Source organism: Myotis daubentonii, chromosome 9, assembly GCF_963259705.1.
Source record: "Myotis daubentonii chromosome 9, mMyoDau2.1, whole genome shotgun sequence".
In the NCBI taxonomy this organism is placed as follows: Eukaryota; Metazoa; Chordata; class Mammalia; order Chiroptera; family Vespertilionidae; genus Myotis; species Myotis daubentonii.
In genome coordinates, this window is record NC_081848.1 from 39656770 (window position 1) to 39676536 (window position 19767).

A 19767-nucleotide genomic window follows, 5' to 3' on the forward strand; every position below is an offset into this window, starting at 1 on the left:
CTCAGAACCCTAACATAGACATCACCTCTCACTGAAGCCCGCCCTGATCCAGGAACGCTCTTCTTCCTTTCCCCAGCAGCCACTATCAGGCCTTGTCTGTTCACTCACCAGCCTAAAGACCAGCCCTCTGCTGTTATGGGTGTGATATTGTGTTGTACTTGCCCATGAGCACCTCAAAGGCAGAGACAACTCTGTAACCTCCGCATTCTTTTATAATGTAATGTTCATGAAATGGTACAGCATTCCTATGAATGATTTTTCTTCCTACCCACCTCCTCTTTCCCCCAATTCCTTGGCTAGCATCAGGCCTGGTGGGGAGACTAGAGCAGCCTCGGCATTTAAACCCCCAGGGCTGCGACCAGGCCTCAGAAATTGGGTGCTCCAGGGGATTCGCTGCATTATGCTGTGGAATGTTAGAGTAGGAGGGTGCAGCTCAGAGGGGGGCAGTGACTTGTCCATGGTCACACAGCCTGAGAGGGCTGACAATGTGGAATCCTTTGCCCTGGAGGCTGAGGTGATGATGGGAGAGTGAGCTGGAGTAAGTCAGGGCAGATGTGTCTTGTTTGGCAGAATGGGCACTGGGTGTCCTGAGGAATAGAGGCACTGATGATAGAAGGGGATGCTGAGAGGGAATACGGAGGGCAGCACGCCACCCTCAGGTTCTTCAGGCTGGCCTGGGGGCTCCAGGGGGCAATATCCCTGTCTGTGCCAGGGTGGGGTATGGAAGCTCTAGACCAGCCCTGACCCCAGTGCCCCTCATGCCCCCCTCCTAACCTCCAGGCAGCAGCATTTCCATCCCAGGGGAGGCCACCAGGTCCTTCAGTAGTTGGGGGAGAATCCCAGGTCATAGAAGCCTGGCATTTTAGCATTCCAGATCTGCTGGGTCATAGAATTCATGATTTATCATTTATTTTTTCTGACAGATAAATATTAACTCATTTCATCCACACAGCAACTTTATGAGGTATTAGGCCAGTGATGGTGAACCTTTTGAGCTCGGCGTGTCAGCATTTTGAAAAACCCTAACTTAACTCTGGTGCCGTGTCACATATAGAAATTTTTTGATATTTGCAACCATAGTAAAACAAAGACTCATATTTTTGATATTTATTTTTATATATTTAAATGCCATTTAACAAAGAAAAATCAACCAAAAAAATGAGTTCATGTGTCACCTCTGACACGCGCGTCATAGGTTCACCATCACTGTAGTAGGGCAACCGAGGCACAGAGAGGTGAAGTAAGTCGGCCAAAGTCACACAGCTAGCAAGTGAAAGAGCCAGGATTTGGACCCAGACGGTCTGCCTCCAGGCTCCAGGCTGCCCGCCCCCAGGCTGCTGGGAGGGGTGCCCCCCTCTGCCTTGCTCTCTGCTTGAGGAGGTGGCTCAGCCCTCTTTCCGGTTTCTTCCAGGGCAAGGGCGTGGAGGAGACCTATTGGCTGACAGGGAAGGCAGGCTTCCCCAGACCCCTCCCCACACCTCTGGACTTCAAACCTGAGTGAGTAAGAGGAATTTCCCCAGAAGCTTGGCCTTTTTGTGTGCGAACTTCGGTATTTGTTACTTTTCTGATCATCAAGGTCTTACCCGTGTCGTGTGTAAAACTTGGAAAATACAGAATTCTTTAACGATGACATCACCGTCATCTTCCCACTCCTGAGAGACAGCACTGTGAGCAGGTAGGCGCAGTCCTGCTGCCTGTATCTGAGGAGCTCGTGGCGGGGAGATCACGCTGCCTCAGTGACTCCTCACTTGGATCTGTGCTCTCAGCTCAGGCCCCAGGTCCTCTGTGTGGGTCAGAGCACTTACAAACACACTCGTGGTGACAGCCTCCGGACGGCCGCCTGTGGGGGCGCCACGACTAGCTCGACCTTTCTCTGGTCGCTGGGCATGGAGAATCTCCCCGCTCTGAGCTGGGCACAGGCAATGCGCTGGGCACTTGTCGCCATTCAGATGATTTCAGCAGAGACTGGAGGGCAAGGCCACAGGGGCTGCCAGTTGCTGAGAATTACAGTTTCCTATAAACAAGAAGGTCCCCTGGGGGCCCAGTCATCCCACCAGTGGGGAGGCTGAGCCTGGGGATGGGCAGAGCCGGCCAGGGTCCCCCAGCATGACCGCATCACAGCTCCCCAACCAGTTTTTCCGTTGTCAGCACTTCCCGCTGGCTCCTCCGCCCTTCCAGGCGGCCCCTCCATCGCTCAAAGGGGAGAATGTGTGGGACACACCTGGGCTTCCCGGGAGAGGCCAGCACTCAGCAGCCCAGGCTGTGTGTCCTTCAAGCGGGCGGATGGGTGTGGACGATGTGGCTGGCCGGGAGCCGGCTGCAGCAGCCACTTCCTTTCCACCCTGCTGTCAGGGCGCCCCCAGGCCTCGGGACCCCCCAGGAACCAGAGGACAGGAACTGACCCCATCCAGCTCCCAGTGCCCTCCCCAGTGGGGTCCAGCGAGGCAGGGAGCGGGCAGGGCGTGGATGGGCACACGCTGACATATGCAGAAGCTGCCAGGTGTTTGGAGCACAGATGTGCCCACTTTATAAGGGCACGCCAGCCTCCTGGGTGCAGCGCCGGCTTACGCTCACAGAGAGGCCTCCACGCCCGGGGCCTTCAGGCCTGCAGGGCGTCTCCATGGGGGCGGCTTGCTGGGGCACCGGCGTGGTGTGAGGATGGCTCCGGGACTGGACTGTTTGTGTGGCCTGGGCAGGTCCCTGTCCTCGCTGTGCCTTTCCATGTGCACAGCAGCCTTGGCTCGCCCACCCCCAGGAGCACGGTGTGGCCCTGTGTGCCCTTTCCCTACCCTCTAGGTCAGCGGTTCTCAACCTGTGGGTCGCGACCCCTTTGGGGGTCGAACGACCCTTTCACAGGGGTCGCCTATGACCATCAGAAAACACATATATAATGACATATTGTTTTTGTGATGAATCACTATGCTTTAATTGTATTCAATTTGTAACAATGACATTGGGGGTCACCACAACATGAGGAACTGTATTAAAGGGTCGCGGCATTAGGAAAGTTGAGAACCACTGCTCCAGCTCCTCAAGTCCCACTCACCTCTCTGCCCCTCGAAGGGCCAGCTGTCCTCTGACCTCACAGGCCTCCGTTCCCACCCCACTTCTCGCCTCCACTCGGAGCTGCACTTCTCAGAAGGCCTGTCTGCTGATGCCTCACTTCCTCACCTCCCACTCCCCGCCCAGCCCCCGCAGTCTGACTTCACCCCCACCCGCCGGCACGCTCTGTGAAGGTCACCTGCACCCATGTCACTAGGTCTGTGGGCAGTTTTAGTTCTCACTGACATTTCCCCTTCCGCTCCCGCTTCCTACAAACGGGCTCCGGCCTCCTCCGCACTCCGCTGTGCTCCGACCTCTGCAACTCACCCCCCGGCTCCTCACCTCTGCCCAGCCCTGAAAGGCCGGGATGCACAGGGTCATCCCCCCGGCTCCTCACCTCTGCCCAGCCCTGAAAGGCCGGGATGCACAGCCTCTTCCCTGGGGCTGTCTGTCCCTCCAGATCCGAGGACAGGGATCGCCCTCCTGGCCTCGGGCCCAGCGCCCCTCTGGGCTCCAGGACCAGGCAGCTCACTGCCCCTGGTTGAGTCCTTCCAGAGCCCTCATGGCATCTCAGACCTCGGGGGTCCACCTGGCAGCTGGGCCTCCTCCAGAACTCTCTTCTCCTGTTCGGCCTTGCCATCCTCCCTCAGAAAGCCGGGCGACGTCCCGCTGTCCGGAGTCCTCAGCAATCCCACAACTCTGCCTCCATCACACCCCCAACCTGCCAGCTCCCCACCTCCACGCCTCTCTTCTGGCCGCTGCAGGGCTCCTCGCCATTTCCCCTCATCCACTGGCCCCTCCACCCGTCTCCCCCAGAGTGATCTTTTACAGAGAAAACAAATGCGATCAATACAAAGGTTCCCTGTGTAACCCTCGGGGGCCTCCTACTCCTCTGAGGCTCACACCTGGGAAGCTCCATCCCTGCGGCCTGTGTGCCCCTCCCTTGGCCTCATCTCACCTGCCACCTGCTGCTGCCAAGCCACCTGCTCGGGGCCTCCTCACTGTTCCTTAAACAACCCTGAGCTCTTCCCAGCCCAGGGCCTCGCTCTCACTGTCCCTGTCCCCCGAGCGCCCTGGCCTGGTCCCTTCCTATCCTGCAGGTCTGGGCTCTGACGCTGCCTCCCGCGTGAGACAGCTCTCGTCACACAGGGCAAACAGAGCCCTGCTGTCACCCTCTCTCCCCATCCCCCAGCATTGCGTACCGTAGCACTGGGCACTCCCTGGTATTTCCTGTTGACATGTTCATGGAACTTTCCCCTGCATGGACCAGCCCGGAGACCCTGCCCCCATGTGCCGGCACAGGCCCCAGTGCCCGGGGCCCAGCTCTAGAGCTCCGGCCTTTCCCCTGGACACGCAGGCTGGGCAGCCAGCTCCCAGCCCTGCCCGAGCCACCCTGACCAGGAGTGGGAACCAGCAGGTCTGGCAGCCACTTATCATCCCGAGCTCCCTCAGCTGATGACTTTTCCATCCCGGACAGAAACTTTAGAAAGTGCCAGAAACGTTTCCATCTCCTTGGCTCAGGGAGGGAGGAGAGTAGAGATCATTCCCCCAGGCCTCCCGGCAGGCAGGGGAGAATGCCGCACCAACCTAGGCCCACGGGCTCACACCCAGCACGTGGGCGCACAGGAGACTGTGCACGCACACGCACACACAAGTGCACACACATGGGCGTACACACGGCGCTCATCGTGGGCATTGGGCACACACACACATAGAAACAGCATCGCATGCCCATCAGCCTGCTTGGAGATGAGATCACAGACAGATGCACAGACACGGAATCTGCAGGAAGGGCTAGGATGCCAGTTGGATGGGAACTTGTCTTAAGAGTTGCATTGAGAAGGCAGCTACCAAATTGTTCCTGAACTGCGTGCTACAGCTTGATTTTTTTAAAGTCAAATTTCCTAAAGGTGCTTTTATCTTCACGTTCTGTATTTGTCATATCTGCATACGCTATTCCTTCTTCTATTTGGGGGTGTTTAGGAGATTGGTGGGATTAGGGGAAGGGGCGAAAGGCCCCTCCCTGTCTTGGTGTAGCCACGCCCCAGGCAGCAGGGCCCATGCCTGCCGTTATGTGTCCCAGAAACGGTCCATACAGTGGCCCCTTCTCTCCCCTCTGCTCCTGCTAACCAGGCTCAAAAGCATCCCCTGTCAGGTTGCTGTGAGTCACTCAGAGCCTTGCTTGCTTCTCTGTGCAAAGGCAATAACCATGCTCTACCCTCCTGTAGGCACCTGCGGGAAGTGAATGAGAAAATGAGTTTGTGGAGGGGGTGGTCCTGTGTCCCTATCTGGACTCGCAAAATACCCAGAGAGTAACAGAGCCCCTCACCCTCTGGCCTCCCAAGGTCATGTCCCTAAGTAAGGGACAGAGCTGGGGCTGGCTCCCCGTCTCCTGGGAGGCCTCTGGACGGAAGCCACACGTGCAGATGAGCCAGCAGCACTGCCCCTCTGAGCCTTGGTCCCCGAAAGGTCCAATGGGGAGGGCACTGGGAAGCCACGGCCCGGCCAGTGCAGGGACCAGGAGACCCCAAGGGAGGGAAAGGGCTCTTACTCCCTCACTGTTGTTCTGGGCTTTCCTTATTCTTGTTTCTCCTTTTTCCCTAGGGATCCCTGGAAGGACCTCATAAACCAAGAAATCAGGGCGGCCTTTGCCAAAGTCCGCCAGTGCTCAGCTGGACCTTCGAGCTCAGGGAAGGCCTAGGCCCTGAGGAGAGGGACAGCGTGGGACAGGGGCCTGCACCAGCCTAGACACCCCCAACCCCTCTCTCTGCTCCACTCCCCTCAAAGAATTCCCTTGCTGAGCCCTCTAGCAGCCAACTGGGTGCTCATTAGTAAGTGCCCTAGAGCGATATTAATTGATGTGTTCCAGTGTGAATCCTAAGGGCAAACTTGACTCTTGACACAAAAGCAATAAATATAGAAACATTCCCTTCCTTTCGGGCAGTGCTTTGTTCTCGACAAATGGTTTTGAGTCTGAGAGCTCGTTATCACAGAGCTCATTATCCCTCACACCAGGAACAGCTGCCCCACGTGCAGCCACGGTGCCCAGGCGCACAGGGAGGAGGTCATTTCCCCGGTGGCATGAGCGGAAGCAGGACAGGTGCCAGGGACTGGAGCCAGGCAGGTGAGGCTCCAGGTTCAGCAGGGCCACCTCCTCACATTGCATCTCTTCTCCGGGCCTTTGTTTTGTCATCTCTCAAATGGGAGTGGACAGGGCCCCCACGAGCCTTGTTCCTAATGCAGGTCTTGGCCCACAGAAAATGCTGCCTCCTTCCCTGCTTGTCTTCCCCAAGCCGGTCTAATCCTTAGGTCATCTGTGAGCACTGTGCCAGGAGTCCAGGCTTTGGTCATCTGTGAGCACTGTGCTGGGGAGGAATGGGGAGTGATAATGCCTTAATTCTTAGGAAAATGAGACTTCTGTCTTACAGAGAAAACAAACAAACCCACAGCTAACTCATTAAACTGGCTTCTGACATCAAAGGGTGCTCACCAAAACCCGCAGGCAGACCAGGAACATGTGGAATTCATTTCCCTGGCGGGGGGAGAGGGCAGGGAGCCAGGGGACAAGTTCAGCCCTAAACAAACTGGTCCTTCTTCAAAAGACCCCTTGGGAGTTGTTGGGAAAATGTTCTGCCCACAGGCTGTGCTCACTGTGTGTGTGTGTGTGTGTGTGTGTGTGTGTGTGTGTGTGTGTGTGTAAGAGAAAGGCAATATGAAAGGGATATGGGTGTTGTGTTTGGAGCCCTGAGCTGCTGTGTGAAAGTGTTGGAATGGTTTTGGGAGATGCCACTGCCAGTCCCTACCTGCACAACTGTGCTGTTGTTAATCTTCATGAAAGAGACACACTGACTGGTTGTCTCCTGCCTGCGCCTCTGCCTGCTTGAAGGGGGCAGGGATGGAGCCTGCAACCCAGGCACGTGCCCTTGACAGGAATCGAACCCGCGACCCTACAGTCCATGGGCCAATGCTCTAACCATTGAGCAAATTGGCTAGGGAGGGACCTAACCTTTTTTTTTTTATATTTTATTGATTTTTTACAGAGAGGAAGGGAGAGGGATAGAGAGTTAGAAACATCGATGAGAGAGAAACATTGATCAGCTGCCTCCTGCACACCCCCCAACTGGGGATGTGCCTGCAACCAAGGTACATGCCCTTGACCGGAATCGAACCTGGGACCCTTGAGTCCGCAGGGCGATGCTCCATCCACTGAGCCAAACCGGCTAGGGCAGGACCTAACCTTTATATGCCTCAGTTTTCTCAAGTCCCCCTACCTTCCATGCCACCGTGAGAAGTGACGCAGAGGAAACACCACGGGGTCTGGTCTGGAGCGAGCCTGCAGGAGTGCTGAGAGGGAGGGTCTGCACCCGCGGTCTGCGGGACACGCACACAGCCGTGTCTGTGCGTCGGCTGCAGCCATGGGGTGGGGAACAGAAGCATGGCCCCGGTTCCTCCACCGCCCTCTGTGTGGCGCGCTTCAGGCTTGTCGATTTTCTCTCGGGGCCTCGGTCTCTCCATCAGTAAAAGGAGCGGCTGCTCTGGGGGACTGTGAGGCCCCTCTGGGCATGAGGGTGCATAGCACACTTTGGGTAAGTGGAGGCCCAGCCTGGTGGGCAGACACAGGAGACCAGAATTCAAACCGGGACCCAGCTATCCTGCCAGGAGCCGGTCAGGGGGCCTCCCTAAGACCTCAGCTCCTCACTGCACAGCAAGGACCAGACCTGCCCTGCCGGCCTCCCGTGCTGCTGTTCGTTGAAGGCAGCAACGGCTGTGAATGCACGCTCCCAACTGAGGAGTGTGCTGCAGCCGTGACTTACGGTGCATATATGTGTGATGACCTGTGTGGTATATATATTTGTGAAGGCCATGGGGCTGTCAGAGCTCAAAGTGCCCTGAGCGACAAGTGGCAGTGTACCTGTGCATATCTGCGAATGTCTGTGTGCATGCTGTCCGTCTGTGTATATGTGCATTTATGTGTCCGTGTGAGCCGTGTATATGCACTTGTGCATCTATGGGCCTTGGTGTGTCTGCACGTGTGCTGCTCCAGCTGTGTATGTGTCCAGTATGTCTGGGTCTGGGCACCAGTCCGGGAGCAATGGTGGATCTCCTTACATTGGTGTCTGTGCACACAGTGTGTGTCTGCATGTGTGGTGTGTATCCAAGTGCATGCTTTGGCCATGTGTGGGTTGTATGTCGTGTGTCTGCATCCGGCCAAGGGTCTTCTTACTCTTGTGCCCTCTGAGAAGGACTGAGGCAGCTCTGCTCTCAGATGCCCCTGCTCAGACCCCCAGGGCAGAACTGGGGCTCCGGGAGGGAGCTCTGGCTCCAAAGCTGAGACACTGAATGTGAATCGACCGCCACACACCAGGGCCCTCACCTCTCCCCAACCTGCCATCAGCTGCGAACACGTTCTCCGGAGAGAAAGGCCCTCCTGGCCCCTGTGTTGTACCCTTGCCAGGGGCGGGGCTGGTTTCCTCTGTCCTGGGAGGCTTTGGGCTCATTTATTCCACGTTACCCCGCTGCCTGCTGTGGGACAGACCCCTGCCTGGGGCTTCCACTCATATCATCTCAACCACAGCACCCTCTGAGACGGGAGTTATTGCCCACTTTCTAGATGAGGAAACGGAGGCTCAGAGGGTGACGGGACTTGTCCGTGCCGGCTTCTCTCTGCCTCCTGCTCTGAGGGGGTTGCCCAGTGCTACAGCAGCCCAGAGAAATGGCAGCGGTCTCTGGAGGCTCCCAGAGGGTATGGCCTCAGGGGCACACAGCTTTCTCTTCTGCAAACCGGGGTGAGGACAGGTGAGGCTGAGGCGCTCTCAGAGCGGGTTCCTGTCATGAGGAGCCAGCCCAGCATTTGCATGGTGCTTCCGGGCACATGCCCAGGTGGAACCCCAGAGATGGGGCCCTCATGTCATGACTTTCATGATGAGTCAGTGCCAGCTGGTCCCTATGAAGTCCCCCTGTCTTCCCCTGCCAGCCTGAGATCACCCTTCTGTCCCTTTGGGATGGTTCCCAGCAACAGAACACTCCTGGCATCTCGAGGGGATGGGGGTTCTTGCAATGACAGCGGGGGCCACGGGCTCCAGAAGGTCCTCCCCGAGTCAGGTGATCTGGGCTGGCTTGATTTGTGGTGCTTCAGGCAGGCACCATTGGGGATGGACTCCTCAGAAAAAGTCCAAATACTTTTCACTTGGCATTCCAAGCCCTACACATGCTGCCCTCGCCTCACCTGCCCCCTGCACAGCCAGCTCTCTGGCCAGGACAGACTGCGTACTCTTCCCCAGGCCCCTCACGGTGCCACACCTTGCTCTTGCTGTTTTCCTACCTAGATGACCGTATCCCCTTTTCAACATTTGGTGAACTCCTACACAGCCTTCAAAGCCCACCCAAAAGGCACCTCCTTCCAAAACCCTTTTCCAACTGCCCCTTGTATGTACTGTGTTGCCACACTTGGCTCTCCCTTGCTGGCAGCAGCCCTACCTAGTTCATTCTTTATTCCCATGCCCACGAAGAAGTGAGCATTGGGAGGGTGAACGGATGAATGGACAAGCTAATGAACCAGTTAGCCCAAAGGCTTTTAATGAGCCATCTCTGCCTCTGAGGTCTCCTGCCTAGTTTCTCCTCTGCTGTTCTCTGCATCTGGGCTTGCTTAATCTCATGCTTAGTTGGAATCCTGTTTGCCAGGTGTCAGCCTGTGGCTTTCCTGGCTGCGCTTTCTCTCCTTCCTGGCACCCTTCCTGTGCTATGGACACTCTACCTCCAACCCCCAACCCCTATACCAGCCTGGGCACTCTTCCCACCCCCTGTGCTTCCCACCCCTTCTGGCTAACTTCTCCTCACCCTACAGACCTCTGCTCCTTTGCTGCCTCCTCCAGGAAGCCTTCCCTGAAACCCTCCCTTCCTCTCCCAAGTGCTGTGGGAGGGGCACCTCCCTGTCTGGCTCCTGGGCCTCCTGGCCACCCTGTGTAGCAGACTTGGGCTTACCTGAGGGCAGGGCTGGGTAATCCTGGTGGGAGAAGAAACAAAACCGGGCAGGGGAGGTGAGGAGGCCACTGTGGTGGCAGGTGAACCTCACGTTAAGGAAATCCACCGACATGAATGCATGAAAACTCAGTTTTGCTCCAAGACCGTTAGAGCTATGTCTCCACTCTCACGGGGAAGGTGAAGTGACATAGAGCAGGGGGAGGGCCACACGCGCACTGAGCAGCTGCGTGCTCATTGTCTCAGGGAGCCGGCCTCACAGCCCTAGGAAGTGGTGCATCGCCCCATTGCTACTGAGTTCCTCTGGGGCAGTAGGGCACCAAAGCCCAGGTCTTTCCCCAGCGCTTGCCACGCTGCCTCTTACCACTGCTCTTCCCCTGGATCTGCCTGCACAACACTCCTCTCTGCCTTCCCACAAGTCTCCGAGACTCTTCAGAAGTCCACTAGGGGGCAGGCAAGCTGTTCCAGGGAGACCCGAAGCCCTCAGCAACCTTGAGATTCCTGGCCCCTCCCCTGCCCTGGGGCTCCCTGGATCCCACTAGAGAGGGAGGATGGCTCCCCAGCCCACAGAGAAGTCTTGCTTGGGAATATCCCCAACGACTGAAGGACTAAGGACAGCAGATCTCAGTGTCCTGTCCCCGTGCAAAAGGCCTGGCCCAGGCCAGCATGTGTCAGAGGTTTGTCCAGTCTCCAGCCATTTGCATGTCTGAATAAATAGCACTGAGGTGACACTGTCTTATTCAGTGCTCTCCTGGACCTTAGCTCACATGGCCTAGCACACCCTCTCCTAGGAGGCAGGTGTGACGGTCCCCGGGCACAGCCAGGAAAATGAGGCTCTTGCTGGCAGTTCTCCTCCATTGCTCACCTAGACCTTCCTTCTGGGCTCCAGGCTCAGCGTCCGGCTGCCTGCCAAGCACCTCCCCGATGAGCCACTGCTTACCTGACTGAACTCTGCCCTGTCCTGGCCAGAACCAGGAGTGATCACCCTCACTTCCCTGTCCTTCCCATGACCCTCTCCCCCACCCCCATCAACCTCCATGTTCATCCCACCTGCCACCATAGTCTCTGTCCAGGCCCCACTGCCCAGTGCTCAGTGACAGTACGGGCCTGGCCTCCATGCTGCTCTCCTGCCCCCATTCCCCAGCTGGCTCATGCCATCCCGTCTACCTGTGGCACAGACCTCACCACGTCACTTCTCTACTCAGCACGCTTTCAAGTGCTGGTGGCCGGGCCCTTCGTCATGATGCTCCTGCCAACAGACCTCCCATCCCCGATACCCCTGACATCCAGCCCTTTCCCACCCCATGCCTAGCCCCATCTTGTTCTCTCAAATTGCTCAGACCCCCGGTATGAAAATATTCCTATTAGCAGTTATAATACCCCGCCCCCCCCGCCCCCAAGACCTGGAAGCAGTGACCTGGAGACTGTGTAACCTTCCCCTGTCACCACGGTGAGCAGGTGCACAATCTTTTCAGCTGGAGAAAACTATTAATATCCACTTGGCTCATTTCAGGACTTGTCATTATGTCCATGGCCTGGGGAAGCTAACAGTGGGGGCAGTCTTTGTTCCCCGTGTGTCCACCTTGAGCCCACAAACCAGGGCCAACCTCCCGGTGTGTCTGTGAGAAATGGAGCGTTTGCTGGAGCTCTCCTGGGAACCAGAGAAGAGAGTGCAGCCAAGCTTCAGGGACACCCCCAAACCCCCCAGTTCTCCCTCCCAGTCCCCTCCCTGGCAGCCCCCCTTCTCTTCCTCGCCACTCGCTTACCTCCCAGCCCCCTGTTGCCCCAAATCTATCAGACCCAGTCTCCGCTTCCTGCTTCGTTGACAGTTACCCAAAGAGCAACTACAAGATCAAGTTAAGGCTCAGGGGCCTTTTAAAGGCCCATTCAGGCTTTCCCAGGCTATTGTCTCCAGAGCTCCCCCTGCAGGCAACCCATGGAAGGGCTTTTATTGCATTGAAAAGAGGCAAAGGATGGATGGATGGATGAAATAGCTGAACTTTAATCCTCACCACAAGCATACGAAATAGACATTCTCCTCTCATGTTTTCGATGAAGCTACTGAGACTCGGCAAGCCAGTGGCAGGGCTGGACCTTCACTCCCAAACCCCCGCCACGTACCACCCCGGCTGCCTTGTGGGCCACAGCCACGTACTACATGGAAAGAGGTGACGCAGATGCAGCAACAGACTCAGGCACCAGACACAGGGTGGGACCAGCCAACGGAAATGGGGTGAGTTCTAGGGTGAGGTCTGGAGGAACAGGCAGATGAGGCGGCGCCGGGGGAAAGCCAAGGCCAACAGCCAGGTGTCCAGCTGGCGGATGGAGGAGCTGAATGGAGCAGACCTCAGAGTGTGTTGTGAACAGAGGTCAAGGTCATAACTAGCAGTGAAAGTAGGGCAGTGGGAGAGTGGAAGAGCAGGGAAGCCAATTACCTCTGGCCATCCAGGGCCTTTCGAAGAGCTCGATGCAGGTCTTGTAGGCACCGGACAGGATGCCTTTCAGGGTACCTCTGCAGGGAGCCCGGAGAGGGTGGTTTTTCTCAGTCTTGTGGCCACAGTCTCCCCTCTGGGCATCTCATCAATTATTTCCTACAGCCCTCACCTCTAGCGACTCTAAAAGAAGAGAGAGACAGAGGCAAAGAGATGAGAGAGGAGAGGGAGTTTGACAGAGATAACTGAGCACAGTTGGGAGACAGCAGGAAGGAGAGAGGGATGATGGAGGATGTATGTGGGTGCATGATATGGCGTCTGGCCTCCCCGAGCAGTGAAATAGACAGGAAAATGGGAAATGTGACATATGCTTGGACCCCCAGGGCCATCAAAGCGTTTTAAGCAGGGAGTGACCTAGTCGAATCTGTTTGGAGAGAGAGTTCATCTGGCCACCATGTGGAGGATGAATGACTGGATGGATGAACAGGAAAGGAAGACCCTGGGGCAGGAAGTTCTCCTGGGGGAGGGGGAGGGGAGGGGGGGGAGGAGGGAATGCAGCCAAGTGACCAAGGCAGCTGGGGTTGGGGGAGTGTCTATCCGTTGTCGTTCCAGATGCGCAGGCCAGGGATGAGCTGGTTGAATGATGGGGCTGGAGACAAGTGGAAGAAGTGAGGAGAGTGGAGGGGAATAGAGACAGAAGAGTAGGTGACAACGTTGACGGGTCAGCTAGGAGAAGACAAGAGGGCAGGGCAGTAGCTGGCTGGGGACTTGGGGGGCCTGGAAAGAGCGTGTAAAATGGGAGTGTCCATGCTGATGGGAGAGCCTGTGGGGGGAGGGGCTGCTCAGAAGCTTTCCCAAGAGGCAGCCTCTCCAGCAGGAAGCAAGCCCACCGCCAGGCCTGGTGGCTCTAATGCAGGCAGAGGTGAAGTTGGGTTTAGGGGTCTGGTTCAGGCCTCAAACCCAGGTCTCCTGCCCCAACACACGGAGGGGAGGGAAGGCAAGCAGGCAGCAGCCACACAGCCCAGAAGAGGCCAGAGAGCAGCAGTCTGGAAGGCTGAAGGCCCATTCCCGAGCTCCAGGTGTAGAGACAGGGGCTGGCTATGGGGACACAGCTGGGCACCCAATCCTCAGGAGACACGATCCAGCCCTCTGCACCCTGGGGCTCCTGCCCAGCCTCCAGACTCCTGGGGTTCTGAGCTCACAGCATCCCATCAGGATTAATCATGGGATCTCTGGGAGGCACAGTGGTCTGTCCAACCCTTTCGCTTTCTCCCCTTTCACACCCCAGGAAATCAGCCCTAGTGAAAGTCTCCCAGCTCATGTGTGTGGTCTGCTTCTGAGAAAGTTAGAGTCATGAGCAATGCAAGATCACAGCCTAGCTCCCATGGGCAAGTTCACATGTGCATGTGTGTCTGTGCATGTACACATCCACACACACAGCCTCTCTGTGTGCTATGTCTGGTGTGTGTGTGCTGAGTTTGGAAGCCTGAGACATTTAAGTCTTTGCTGTATATATGGGATATGATGTGTTTGTCATGTGTGTGGAGTGTTTGTGACTGTGGCGTTTGGTGGGATATATATCCTATATAATAAAAGGCTAATATGCAAATCGACCAAACAGTGGAACGACTGGTCGCTATGACGCACACTGACCACCAGGGGGAAGCCACTCAACACAGGAGCTGTCCCCTGGTGATCAGAGCACTCCCACAGGGGGAGTGTCGCTCAGCCAGAAGCTGAAGCTGGGCTCATAGTTGGCGAATGCAGCTGCAGTGGAAGGAGCCTCTCCTGCCTCCGCCGCAGTCGGACATCCCCTGAGGGCTCCCGGACTGTGAGAGGGCATAGGCCAGGCTGAGGGACCTCCCCTCCCCAGTGCACGAATTTTGTGCACCGGGCCTCTAGTGTATATATATGTATATATTCTAGTGTATATATATATACACATACATACATTATGGTGTCCCAAAAAAATGTATACACACTTTAACAGCTGATAGCTCAATTGGAATTGGAATTAATAATTGCTCAAAGTGTGTATACATTTTTTGGGACACAACATATATATATTTTGTGTGCACATGTATGTTCACTGTGTATGCTGTGTTCTGTGCTGCATATGTGAGAGTTGAATTTGTGAGGGCGTATGCATCTGCGTGTGGCCACTTTGAGGGTGTCTCTGTGAGAGGTTTGAAATGTTTGTGGATAGCAAGTATGTCTGTGTGAAATTTTTGTGTGAGGTTGATGTATGCTTGTTTTCATGAACTGTGCCCCTGTGTGGCCTGTGCTGTCTGAGGAAATATATGAAGAGTGTGTGCATGTGTGTGCATGTTCGGGGGAATACACTGTTGCAGGTGTACTGTGTCCTTGGGGGAAGCGCCGGTGTTTAGGGACATCATGGGGGAGGCATGACAGCCTAACACAGCAGAGAGGGGCAGAGTCGCAGCTCCCACTTTGACATCTCCTGTCTGTGTGACCTGAGCTAGCTCCTGCCCCACTTATTCCCCCAAAGGCCAGTATTTGACGTTTTCTAGGAAGGCCCCAGGCCAGGAGGAGGAAGAAGGCAATATGAGTGGGACATTGGGTCACAGTGGCCAGTGCTAAAGAGGATGGTCCCGGGTAAGCTGGGTGTGCTCGGGCCTCTGCCCCCTCATCTATCCTCTGGGGGCCCCACCTGTCCCCCTGCAGAATGGGAATGCTGCCCTTGAAAGGCAGTCCCAGCAGGTCCCCTCCCCACATCCCCTGAGCACAGCCAGGGGGAGCTTCACAAACCACTTTCCTCCCCTCCCTGAACTAAATCAGCATGAAGAAGATAGAGCTGCTGCCAAAAATGCAAACAATAACCCCGCCAGGAATCACAAGCCCTGCCACCTGACTGGGCGACTGGGCGAGTGCCATGGGCGGGCTGGCGGGCACTTGACCCAAGAAGCTCACTCTTCAAGCAGCTCTAATCGTCCCTCATTGCTCCACTCGACAGAGACAGAATGGGTTCAGAGAGGTCAGGCCACCAACTCAAAGCCACACAGCAGTGGGCAGTACAGAGAGGATGGGAACCCAGGTAGGTCCCTCTCTGAAACCTGGGCTGCTTGTCTCCATTGGCTCTGCCCTCCTCAGGCCCCTCCTCAGCCACTCAACAAGGACGAAAAGACAACTCCCAGCAGGCAGTCTGTTTCAACACCCTTGGGGGTTCCAAAGTCTGAGAAGACCTGAGCTGGAACCCAGAGGAGCTTGCTGTGTGAGGCAAGTGAGAGAAGGTAGGGGGAGGGGATTCTCTGACACTTTAAGGGGTGACATTATCTGTGGGGATCACCTGGGTACACATGCGGCTGTTTCTGGAAGCTCTACCAGCCCTCAGGGCTTGGACCACCCAGATGAAGACAGGAGCCCCTGGCTGGCTGGGAGCTCCGCGTAGCAAAGAACCCGAAGTTTGGAAAGGTTGGGGAGTTGGGAATGGACCTCCGGGGAACCTCTGAGGGCAAGGTACCCCCACCATGGGGTGGCCTATCTGGGCCACAACCGTTCCCCCCATGGAGCCCGGGACCCACCTCTGCTCTGGGACCACTGAGCCTGCAGTGACAGAGTCCCTCCTACTCAGCCCCCTCTCAGTCATTGTCTCCCATCACTGGGTGCTCCATCTGTCCCTTCAGTCAAACCAACTTCCACACGAGGACGACGATATCAGTAATCATACCGACCCCAACCCCTATCCATTCAGGTTCCCAGTGTCATCATCTCAAAACTCCCCTGAAGTGGCAAAATGACTGCCCAGAGGTACAGATGAGAAGCTGAGCCTGCCAGCCTGAGGAAAATGACTTGCCCAAGGCCACCCAGCTCCCTCGTGGCAGGCCTTCCTCTAATTAGCCTGCTGCTCTCTGGCCCCGGGCTTGTCTCTGTAGCCGTTGTGAACGTGAAGATGACACGTTATGACATCATGGGCCTAACCAAAGCCCATACCACTAACTCTGAATCATCAAGAAAAGGGTACGTCGGGTTTAACCTTCACGTGGTTAAAACGGGGGACTCACAGGGACAAGCCCTCGGGTTCCCAGCAGCCTGGGCGCTGCAAAGAGCTGTGGTTTCACGGTGCATGACACGGCATACTTCAAGTGAGGAGACGCTTCTGATCCTGCCCTGCCTGCTTCACCCAGTCTCGAGTTTTCTCACCTAACATCCCCTCTCTCCCTTGGGGCTGCTGGGAGCCTCCAGGCCCTCAGCCTCAGTTCTCACTGACCAGACTCAGAGCCGAAAGCCTCTGATGTGGCAGCTGGGGCACATGGGGCCTCACCAACACCTGCTTCCCCTGCACTGGTCGCTCCGAGTGCCACAGTGAGAACAGAACACCAGCCAAGCCAGCTGCTGGCCATGCATGAGGGCCTTGGAGCCTGAGGACTTGGGTGGACATGGCTGCTGTGTCCTGTCCTTCCCCATCTGTTAGCCGTGTGACTCTGCACAAGTCACAGTCCCTCCGAGCCTCAGGCCCTCTTCCATAAAAGACAGGCCATGAGCGTCCCCACTTCGTGGATGGCCGCAAGAAGGAGATAATTCAAGTAAAGTCCCTGGCACCCGGCCCAGTCCTGGAAAGCCCTCATTAATCCCATTTAACACTTCAGCTATTCTTCAGAGCAAGGGACGCGCCACCTGCCCCTTATAAGTGTTTCCCAAGCACCCACTGTTGGCTTTTGGCCCACGAACGCCATACAGCTGACGCCCAGCAGCATTTGCTCTCCTCTCCTACGGTTCCTCCAGGAAGTGGCCCACTGTTGGCATGATCTGAGCCCAGTTTCCCTAGGGAGCACGGGCGGTTGGGCAGAAGAACTGGGGAACCCAGGGTTCTGCCCCAAAAGGCAGGGCGGCAATAGGGGCTGATGAGGGAACTTCCTGACTCCTGGGGGCCCACAGGGGTGCTGGCAGGGGCACGGAGTGAGGACAGCCACATCCTTGCACTGAGATCTGGACTGGGAGTCTGGAGACCCGGGTTCAATTCCTGGTCCCAAAGCTGGGTGTCTTGGACCAGTTACCGAACTTCTCTGAGAATAAAGACGCCCAACTGGAATGCTGTCCGTGGCTGTCTTTACCCTGATTTCCCACATGAGACGAAGCACTGGCCCACGATGGGTACTCAGCAACGAGTAGTGGAAACGAACTTGGGGTCTGGGGTGCCACCACCCTTCTCACTCCGGTTCCACAGTTAGCAGCCTGTCCAAGGTCACACAGGACACGCGCATCATTGCCCGCCTGGGCCACCCACTCCTCCCTGGGACCCTTCCGCTTCATTCTGACTGAGGTGGACCCCTCCCGGGAGGCCTTGAGCCTGACTTGGTGCCTGAAAGGGTTTTCTCACCGCGGGATGGACTCCTGAGGACACAGGAAAAGATGTGTCTCCTGTTTGCACCGATAGATGCGTACGGGACTGGTAGCGTATCTACAAAAATACCAACACGGTGACGACTGAGCGGCCCATTGATGGCCGTCCAGCAGGACTCCCTGTCCCGGAGGTGTGTGAGCAGGAGCTAAGTAGGCGACACTGGATGGAAGGCTGGCCTTGGTGGCGTTTAAAGAAAGCACCCGGCTGCCAGGCATTCCCACCTGCTCAGCCCCAACTTCCCTTCCTTCAGATCAAGCTCCGACTCCCAAACTTGGCCTTCGAGGCCTCAATCATCCTATGTCCTCCTCTGCCTCCCATCTGGTTGGGGAGCTCCACAGGGTAAGGCCACCAGTGCCCTGGGACAAGCCCGAGGAGGGACCATGGGCCAGGCCCGCAGTGAACCGCTTTACACGCGTTGTTGCATTTGATCTTCACGGCAAGCCAGGACGTCGGGCGCTAATATTAGTGCCACTTTGCAGAGCAGCAAACGGAGGTCAGAAAGATCAGGCGACCTGCCAAAAATCACACAGCAACACGACTGCTGAAAAAGTGGAGAGGTGAAGGAAGGGGTGCTGAGCACGTGGGGTTCCCAGCGTTTAGTTCCCCCTGGTCCCAAGAGGCAGCTGCAGCAGGTGGGCACCCTTGGTTGCCCATCTGTGTCTAACTCTTGGGGAGCCCCATCTGGACGCTGAGTGAGGTAGAACCCGGTGAACTAACCACAACCACAGCCTTTGGGGGGGGTGTGGGGAGGCAGGCTGTCTCCCCAGCCGGCCATGGCTCCAGCCCTGCCCGACTCCAGCCCCATCAGAGTTCCTGCCAGCCCAGCATCTGCTGCTTGGCGGCAGCTCAGGAGAGGGCGCGGCAGTGCTCAGCTGACCTGGGGTGCGGCGTGGGGTTCGGGTCAGGTGGAAGACCCAGGAACTGCCTGAATGCCACTCAGCCATGTTCTGCCCGTATCGGAGAACTGCTAGCAATCACTTCCTGGGCACTGGCTGGCCTCTTGGATAAGGATCCGGAAAAGGAAGCCTGCTGGGTACAGCAGAGATATCACCAATTACCACCAAGACAGTGAGGAGTCACCTAACACCCACTGGGTGCAGGCCCCAGGCTGGCTCCACGACACTTAGTTCTGGCTCCAACCCAGAGAAGTAGCTACTATCTCCCCCACTTTACAGACAGGGAAACTGAGCTTGCATTTGACAGGTGAGCGCTAGAGCCCAGAGAAAGGGTTGGGATCACCAGCTGGGACCTCCATGAGCAAAAATCTGAGGCCTCAGGTGGCTGGGAGGGAGGGTGGGGGTCTGGACACCCTGCCCACCGCCTGCAACTTTCCTGCCCATGTCTTCATTGCAGCTCAGTTCCCGCCGTAGGACAGCTCTCCCATCTCCTCCTCTGAGGCTAGGGTAGGCCTGTCTCCTCTGGGCTGCCTTCTGCCCAGGCCCACCCCCACAGTGAGCCAGATGGGAGAAAGGGAAGGCAGCAGCCGCCAAGCAGGCAGGGAACCCAGCTCTAAGCCCAGTGCTACCCCGATTTATCACAAACTTTGGGGGCCACTTTCCCATCTGTAAAATGGGGCACTTGTGCCACTCTATCAGGAAAGAGAAACAGTGGGCAGAGGAATTCCCTTCTACCCTGGGACCTAAGGAAAGCCCTGACCTTCCTCCCACAACACCCCCACCCCGGAGTCCACCCCCAGCAGGGCACCACCATCCCGGTGACTTAGGGCCAAGGCATCTAGAAGAGGGGTGGCTCGGGGGAGGACTTGCCGCAGTCTCTGATGTAAAGGTCAGTAGTGCCACCATGCTACTCTGCACAGCACCTGAACACAGCGCTTGAGCCTGAGCACAATGGAGCCTGCAGAGGGGCCCTCCGCTGGGCACGGATTTAGCTTTGTGGCCGCAGGGGGCTCGCATCCCTGTCTCCTAGAGACTTTGGATATGCCATCGAACCTTC

General features: G+C 56.7%; 1 protein-coding gene across 1 annotated transcript in view; it reads left to right on the forward strand.

The window, feature by feature from the left end:
- Window positions 1-5830, forward strand: part of LOC132241662 (guanylate cyclase D-like) — a 35378-nt gene extending 29548 nt beyond the window's left edge. The window contains exons 18-19 of the mRNA XM_059710607.1: window positions 1412-1497; window positions 5647-5830. Of these exons, the coding sequence (XP_059566590.1) occupies window positions 1412-1497; window positions 5647-5743 (183 nt within the window). The 3' untranslated portion in view covers window positions 5744-5830. The remainder of the gene's footprint in view (window positions 1-1411; window positions 1498-5646) is intronic.
- Window positions 5831-19767: the final 13937 nt, after the last annotated feature.